General features: G+C 30.3%; 1 protein-coding gene across 1 annotated transcript in view; it reads left to right on the top strand.

Annotated features, from left to right (window-relative positions):
- Positions 1 to 6,339: 6,339 nt before the first annotated feature.
- Positions 6,340 to 9,296, top strand: part of LOC112514425 — a 6,098-nt gene continuing 3,141 nt past the window's right edge. Inside the window, exons 1-2 of the mRNA XM_025120895.1 lie at positions 6,340 to 6,701; positions 7,950 to 8,020. Coding sequence (XP_024976663.1) covers positions 6,610 to 6,701; positions 7,950 to 8,020 — 163 coding nt within the window. The 5' untranslated portion in view covers positions 6,340 to 6,609. The remainder of the gene's footprint in view (positions 6,702 to 7,949; positions 8,021 to 9,296) is intronic.

Below are 9,296 nucleotides of genomic sequence, written 5' to 3'. Positions count from 1 at the left end.
TCAATTTCTTTAATTTAGACGGAGCTAGCCTGTACGGTGTACGTGCAACTGGCGCTGCCCCAGGTTGTAACTCAATCTGAAACTCCATCGAACGATCCGGAGGTAGATATGTTAAGTCTTCCGAAAATACTTCTGGAAATTCCCTTACAACTGGAATATCCTTCATCTTTTTTCTTTTCTTTCTTTATATCAATGGCATAGGCAAGAAAACTGACACATCCTTTCTGTACGCACTTCCGAGCCTTTAAAACAGTGATAAGGCTGGAGTAACGATCCCACCTGTCACCATAGAWTATAACCGGTTAAACGACATCATATGTAACAACTTCTTAATAAGCGCTAATTTTGGTAAAAGTTGTCGCCATCACTTACCAGATAAGACTCTCGGTCCTTGCCTTCCTCTTACCGGGTAAAATTYTTGGTCCTTGTCATATTCATCTGGTGAGGTAATGTGACTTGGTAAGCGCTTACCCGAGTAAGCATTTGGTAAACGGCCCCTAAGCTTTAGACTCTAACGGTCTTACGCATAAGTCGTCAATTCGAGTCTCCTCAAACTCATTGGAGATTACTCCAATTGTTATCTTAAGGGGCTCAAAAGATTAGTTGAGGTGTGCGGAAGTTGACCTGGATACACATGATTAAAACACTACAATATAAGTTAATTTTATAGGACGCCTAAAATTAAGAAGCGTCTTAAAAAATATGTTATAGAACACTAGAAGGGTACTAGCACAATGCAGAGAGATACATCTCGATTCTAATGTTTCGTTTTTTTTTGTCTCAGTCGATGTTATAATACGGTTTTATGTTGTTTTAATAAAGCGATAATGTTTTTATTTTTTGAATAATATATGAATATGAAGATATCATAAAAAATTAAAAAAAATATTAATATTACTACAAACTAACTATTTAAAATTTCTCATTTTTTATGTATTTTTTTAATTCTTTTTTTATTTTTAGTTTAAAAATATATTTTTTTATAAAGATAATAATCAAGTATTTTGTTGGAAGTCAATGATTATCCTAATTATATTTTAGATTTTGTATATTTAAAATGAGATATTTATTCTCTATTTGATTATGTTTATCTGCAGATTAGTTACACGAATTCAAACATGAAGCTTTAATAAGTTGTACTTACGCATAATTTACTTGTAATCTTGAATTTTTAAGTAATATGCATCAATAAACAATACTTCATGCATAAATAATGATTTTTAAGAGTTTTTGTCAAATACTTTATAATATATTAGAAGAGTACTCGCGCAATACAGCGAGACACATCTCGATTTTAATGCTCTATTTTATTATTTGTCTCTGTCAATGTTATAATACGATTTTATGTGTTTTTAAGAAAGCAATAATGATTTTATTTTTGAATAAAATATAAATTTGAAAATATCATAAAAATTTGAAAAAAAATATCAATGTTAATATCAAATCAACTATTTAAAGGTTCTCATTTTCGTGTAATTTCTTTAATTTAATTTATTATTATAATTTAATTTAAGTTTAATAACGAAAAAAATTTATTTGTGGTTTAATAATATAACATTTTATAAAGATAATAATTAAGTATTATGTTAAAACTCAATAATTATCCTAATTATATTTTAGATTTTTTTATATTTAAAATGAAATGTTTATCCTGTATTTGATTATGTGTATCTGCAGTTAGTTACACGAATTTAGATATGGTGCTTTAATAAGTTGTACTTACGCACAATTTACTTGTAATCTTGAGTTTTAAGTAATATACATTAATAAACAGTACTTTACGCATAAGAAGTGAGTTTTAAGAGTTTTTGTCAAATGCTTTATAATATAGTATTGATTATAGATAAGTTTATAGGATAAGACCAAAAAAATCATATCTAAAAGTGTCAAAATAGGTTTAGGGGCTGTTTGGAARTTGCTGAATGATTTGATGCAAAATKATWAAGTGGTCAGAATRATTAAGARGCTYTCATGATATAGTCAAAATGAAATATAATTGTTTACAATAAAATTAGGGCACTTAATGGTTAAGGGAGACTCATGATGCAAAATCATTCAGAGGGTTTTGGAACCATTAAGAGACAGATTTTTTTTTGTCAAACAAGATTCACCTCTTAAAGATTTAGAGGTTGCCTCTTAATGGAACTATTAAGAGGTAAACAAACAACCCCGCAGAGGACGTTTCTAAATGTTTTAACAAGTTTTYAAGTAGCTTTTAAAATAAAACGTCACATCAACTATTTTATACCACACTATTTGAAAAAAAAATCTTATAAAAACAAGTGTTCTATAAAAAGATAGGTTTATATGACGCATTTCTCAAAGGTGTTCTACAAAATAGCCAATAGAATACTTTATTTTAAGAATGTTCTAAAAATTTTGTTTAAAAACCTAAAAATGTTCGTTAAACCTACTATAACGCTTTTAGGTAGGATAATTTATAGTTTGGTCCTATAAATCTAAGTTTTATAAAATATTCTATTAAGACGCTTAGACAATTTAGACATTTTATAAAACCAATTTTATTGTAGTGTAAATAAAATATGACTACTTGATCAAAGGATACTAAAATATTACTAAGTGGTATATATACGGCTTAATGTTGTCACAGAAGAAAAATACTAGTAATCTAAGCCTGCTTTAAAAGAAGATAGACAGTAACAACTATTTATAAGTTATATGTGAAAATATGTTTGCAAGTTCATGTTATGTGTTATATATGTAGGTCTTAGGTTGCATGTTGTACGTAAAGGTGTTTAATTCGATAACACGAACATATTATGGAAAATACGAGAAGATGTTTTTGTATCRCAATGCCGCAAGAATTAAGGTAATACCAAGAGAAAATAGGGTATGATCCAGATCTGTAGTGATAAGAGTGACTCGATGTTAACCGAACCCCTTTACGTGCTAATYAAACATCTTCATGTTAGTTTCATATTTACATATATAAATGTCAAAGTCTTCATTTTACATGTCTAAAGTTATGATTTGACTCGAATGGRTATCAAAATATCATCATCCTTGTGGGCTGGGTATAAGACCACATCATAAATGTGCGTGTGTTCTAATTAGAAGGCTACACAGTAAAATTCAATGTCGTACGATCACATAATTGTAATCCCATAAAGCAGTTTTAAGAACTAGATGAGAGAATAAAAATTGCGATGCATTTATATAAATGCAAAAACAACATTAGCTCGTGATATTATACACCTAATCTAAAACAACAATATATTTTTAACGAACATTGTGTTTAACGAATACCCGATCCCTTTGGCAGTTCTGAAGAGAAACAAAATTCGTGCAATTTGGATGAAAATGGAATGTAATTCGTTTTGGTTCTTATTTTAGGTAATTACTTTTAACACCTTTATTTGATGTCTAAGATGTAACATCTCAAACATTCAAGTACGTCTTTCACCTAACTAGTTGTGTACCATTACTATGCAACACGATATAAAAGTCTATTGTAAACCGCCAACGTGAAATTAATGCAGTTACTTATTAAAAAAAATACAATCTAAAATTTACGTTTGAGCAAAATAAAAGTTATAATTATCTGTAATTATAAATTGTAAATTGTAAATAAATGATCAAATATACTAAGGGGTTTTTTATTTGATGGATTTGGATTTTGTGTAAGGATTTAGAATCTCTAGTGTGTTTGATTTGTAGGATTTTGAATTTAATTGAATTCCATTCTTCATAATGATAATATAAAAATAAATTACAAATACTTATAGAACTAATTAAATTAATATACAACAAATGTTTTTAACATATGTTAAAMCATTATTACATATAAATAAAACCCATGAAATACAAACCACCTCCATGGGATTTCAAATCCTACTTATGTAGGCTTTCAATGAAATCTTCATATTTCAACTATAAAAATCTTATAAAGTAAACATGAGATTAAAATGAAATTCTATTTCAAAATCTTACAAACAAAAGGGAACCTAAATATTTTGATTTCGTACTTTTTTTTGGAAACACGGACATCTAAAGAAAAAATCAACAATGTGAATTTTTTTTTTATTACAAGTACACGCTAATCTCTTAGGATGCGTTTGATACATTGGACAATACAGAATATGACATAATAAAACAGGAATCCATGTTCCACGTTTGGTAGGACTTTTATGTGGAACAKATAAGAACAAAGTGGAACAAGTCTATTTCACCCCTACCCTTTGGAACCGTGTGAAACCGACTTATATTTTACCAATATAATCTCAAAATAAAAATTTAATTCTATTTTAAAACATCAAATATGTCTCATTTTTACATTTTATTATCGTATTTTATGTTTTCTTAACTTTCATTTTACTATTCTCAAAATATTATTTTTATACGGTTTCTATATTATTTTTAAATTATGTAATTTATTATATATTAATAATAATAAAATAATRTAGAAAAGGGATAATATAAATATTGGAAACTACATAAACTTTTTATTTTGATGTCATTTTAATTGTTTGACGAAAATTTTCTAATGATATATTTTGGCATGAAAAAATTATTTTATTACACTTTAATAAATTACATAAATTAATAAAAATATATAAATAACTCATAACGAGTAAATTGACCATTTTACTTGTTTTGTTTTGTCTAATTCTATCTTACCAAACATTGAATAATTATTATGTTCTGTAATGTTTTGTTTTGTAATATGCTAAACACCAAACACATCCTTATGCCATCCCCCAATTACATCCAAACTCCAAATATCTAACTCATATTTTTATATTGTATACCAAGATAGCCAAAAAGAAATCAAATACTTCAATTACATTTGATTGAGACGCTTTGAAACATATMTGTTTGGTTTGTAGGATTGTTTTTYAGGGATTTGGATTGAAACRAATTTGAAAYCAATGATGTGTTTTTGGAATGAAATTGGATTTTATTATTTATAAAAATAATTAGATTACATTTTTATTAATTGATTATTACAAAACAAATGTTTTTAAYATTTTTTAAAACTTTATTTCGTATAATCCTACGAAATTCCAAGCACCCTCTAAGGATTTCAACATCCTATGTTTGTAGSATTTCAATTAAATCATAGGATTTCAAATCCGGACAATCCAACAAACCAAACATGAGATTGAAATAGATTTAAAATCCAAATTCCTCAAATCCATTCCATTCCTATAAACCAAACGAGATAAAGTTTTATTTCTTTTATAGGCATGAAACTCACTCCATTRTTTGTTATTAATCTATGCGGATTACGGAACAAGTTTTCATGTTTGAAATTTGCAACAAACCATAACTCTCAATGCGGTGATGATTTTTAGTTATTACTTTATAGACAACATACCATTGACGTTTTATATGATATTATAGACAATTTGTAAATGCTAAGTTCTTCGGTTCCGTTGATGTGCCATCAAGTTCTTTGTTTGTCTTTTTTTTTTTTGATTAACTTGGATATCCAACCCGCTATGCGAGCTGACTAATCCTAGGGTGACCACCTGCTTTACAGATAGCCCGGAGTCGCCACATTTGAACCTCTGTGGCCACAAGAGGATTTTTATTCCTCCTTGGATTTGAACCTGAGACGTCATGRTACTTTATTTTTAATATCAACTAAGAAAAAAAAACTACGTCGTTAATTTTTTCTGGAACGATTGTGAAATTTGTAATAATATATTCATTTCATTAAAAAAATATTACAAACTTTCCAATCTTTTTAAGATAAAAATACCGAAGATGTGTGTCTGGAAAACTTTATAGACATCTACATGTTATTAGGTAGAAGATAAATTTTAAACTTTTAAAATATCGTGTCTTAATTACGTACCAAGTGAAAGTCTTAAAAACGCGTTGCATAAAATAAAAACATGAATAAAGTATGAACCAATTTTTAACGAGTAAATTACGTATTTGTCTCCATGGTTTGTTAAAGTTTGCAGATTTTGTTTTTGTAGTTTTGAAGTTGTGATTTTCATCCCTATGATTTGTAATTTATTTTTATTTTCGTTCCTAAGGTCAAAACATTACCTTTAAGTATGAAGGTCTAAAATAAAACTATAGAAACGAAAAAAACAATAAATTTTAAATCATAAGTACGAAAAACATAATAAATTATATACCATAGAGATGAAAATCGTAATTAAGACGAAAATAGAAATTTTTAACAAACCACAGGGACTAAAAACGTAATTTACTCTTTTTTAAAATTAAAACGAAGAGGGATGGCTTTTTCAACCCGACACAAGTACAGGGGCCTAAATTGAAACTTAGTAATATGGGCCAGGTGGACATTCTGGCCCAATGAGTTGTGATATGTATATTTGACGCAACAACAAGAACATCTTAGATAATCCAAAACACGAAACCGAACTGGATCGAGAAAATATTCGAACTAATTTACGAGASAGGTTTATCAGATTCTTCTTCTTGGCAGAAATTTCGTTGAATCTGAATCCAAATTCAACGCTTTCCTCGCAATCAAATTGTTAGTCAATCAGTCCTTTGATTGAGAACCGGGGGTTTGATTAAGAAAAAAATTGTTTACATCTTTGATTGATCAATTATAAGAACTTGAAAGCAACACAAGCTGGCATAAAGCGTTTTTGTTTTAAAAAAATGGCGGATCTGCTGAGACGGTCTGGATTACAAGGAATAGGTACCTGGCTTAAAAAGAAGGTCGTTGAGCCTGCTGTGGAAATCCTTAGCAGGTTATTATATGCTCTTTCTTTTTGCTTTTTTGTTCTCTTCGATCTGTTTGAAGCAATCTGYTCCAGGATATCTTTGTTTGTCGGATCAAGTCGTGCCATTATTCTTCAATTAGCTCAGATTTAATTCGATGTTCKACGATATCAACACAGTAAATATATATATTTTTGCAATTCAGTTGAAGTTATCATTTTCGTAAACTAAACTCCCAAATATCAACAATAGGGGTTAATTTAGAACATTAAAAATATTGTAACCCCACATTTCCACAAATTGACCGGAAACTGTGTTCGGTTCTGAGGTCTATATATGAATTACTACAATACAACTGATATCCTCTTTGATGTGAGTTGTAAGTTGTTTAAATATTCTTGTCGACAAGTGAAAACACACTCACGGTATTACGTGAAAAAAAGTTCAATAAACAATTATTGTTTCTTAAATGTTTAACATAAGATGTGTAACTAGAAACAATACTAATAAACCTTAAAGTGTTCGTTAATATATTGAAGGTGAGTGGTAGTTGACCTCAAATCAAAATAAAAATCAAATCCATTATTAAGTAGAAGYTAAAAACGAGTTGTACATTATGATTTTTTACTTTTAACATCAAAAAATTATAAGTTTTTTATGCTAAAGTGTTCAACTTTATCCCTGAAGCTTAAAACGTTTTCCAGGTGACTAGATATGCACTTTTAATGGAGAAGTAACAACTCTGTTATTTGAGGGGCAAAAGGCACAAAATTTGTGGATTTTTTAATCTTCWTTCTTGTATTTAGTAATTCAATTTCAATGGGGAAAAAGGTTGCAACATGGAAGTTAGTTGGTTTTCTGTATCACTTCATTGTGTTTTATATGTATACTGTKGTTAAAGAGGACTTTTTTCTGTAGTGCCTAGATAGCAAAAAATAACCTAATCTTTGCGGTGCCACAATAGCTTTTTAGACTGGTGCTGTCCGAAATTATGAATCGAAGTGTCAAGCAAATTGTAAATATGGTAGTACCTTGTCTAACTCTTTGCATATTGAAATTCATCCKTAAAAATGGATTATAAGGCCAAAGTTTGTTGGCTTTTTATGTTATTTCCTCATTCCAAAAGATTGGTTATTTGATGCTAATAGGATTGACTCATACTGCAAGCGATGAGGGAGTATGTTTGCAAATTATGTTGACTTACTATATATTGTTAATGAACAATGGTTTGTTGATACTAACTTGTTTTTGTTTATAATATGCCACTTCGGTTTTAGGGGAGCAGAGCCTAAGCAGTTGGCATTCTCTACAGCTCTTGGCACTACCTTAGGAGTGTTCCCAATTGTTGGTATGCTATTGATTCAACTCATATTTATCCTCAAATAAGTGAATGAGATTCAAATGACGTTGTCAAATCAAACATTTCTACTGGTTTCTGTAGTCATTGATTAGARTATCCTTTATATCGTAATTCCTATCTATCACATAGTTGAAAAATATGCCTGTCAATTAATGACCCAAAAATGTAAATCTTGACCACTAAAGCCAAAAGTTTTTGAACGATGACATGTGGTGGTTGCATTTGCTTTCATTTTGTGTGCAAACCCATTTGTTTGTTTAGCCTSCTAGGTTAAAACGCAAGTGCTTTATTTGTTAGAAATGTTGAACGATATAATGTTTCATCGAAGTCCTTACCATATATTTGGCTGTAGCCTTTACCAACCAACTGACCCTTTAGACATGCCAAAGAGGCATCAGGATCCAGCTTTTTGGAAAACCCGTTTGCATTCAATCATGTGCTTCCCAGCTTGGAAAGCTCAACAAGATCCTAGATACCATTCTTTTTCAGGACAAACATTCCTCATGCGTTGTGTTCCTTCACTCGGGATTTGCTAGAGCCTCAAAAACATGACGAAGGATATGACTATGAACCATGGCTGAAACAAAAACATAGTGACTCGAAGGAGATGAGTAGAGGAAACATTATGTGACATAGAATATTTAAAGKCGTCAATGTATGTAAATGTGCTTTTATATTTTTGCTGGGAAGTAGGAATCTTAGTTTGGTTATGAAATAGTGGAGGATATAGGAGGCAAACTTGAGGGACGCTTAAGTCTCTTCCTAGTAGAGTGTCGTTTTTTTAACTTTTTTCGCTGATAGAATGGTGGAGGATTAGAAACAATAGGAAATGTTAAGAGTCCTACATCGGCTAGACTTGGACAAATTCCCCTTTATATATGTTGGAACCTCCCTTCTCTCCTCAAGGGCTCTTTTGRAGATTAATCTGAGGTTTCATATATTCTCACATGGTATTAGAGCCAAGGTCTACCACTCTAGGGACTCGATACTCTAGGGCAATCGCCTCGCCTTTCACCCGTCTAGTCCCCTCTCGACACTCTGGAACAATAAGTGCCCATCTAGACTCTGTTGGAGGGGGCGTGTTAGAGTCCCACATCGGCTAAACTTGGACAAATTCCCCTCTATATATGTTGGAACCTCCYTTCTCTTCTCAAGGGCTCTTTTGGAGATTAATGAGGTTTCAAATATTCTCACAGGAAATATTATAATGAATTACCACAATGCGAGCAACTTCTAGCATGGCCATTTTCTTTTAGCAACTCCA

Source organism: Cynara cardunculus, assembly GCF_001531365.2.
Source record: "Cynara cardunculus var. scolymus isolate 2C chromosome LG 6, CcrdV1, whole genome shotgun sequence".
Taxonomy (NCBI): domain Eukaryota; kingdom Viridiplantae; phylum Streptophyta; class Magnoliopsida; order Asterales; family Asteraceae; genus Cynara; species Cynara cardunculus.
This window is presented reverse-complemented; position numbering and strand designations above follow the sequence as displayed.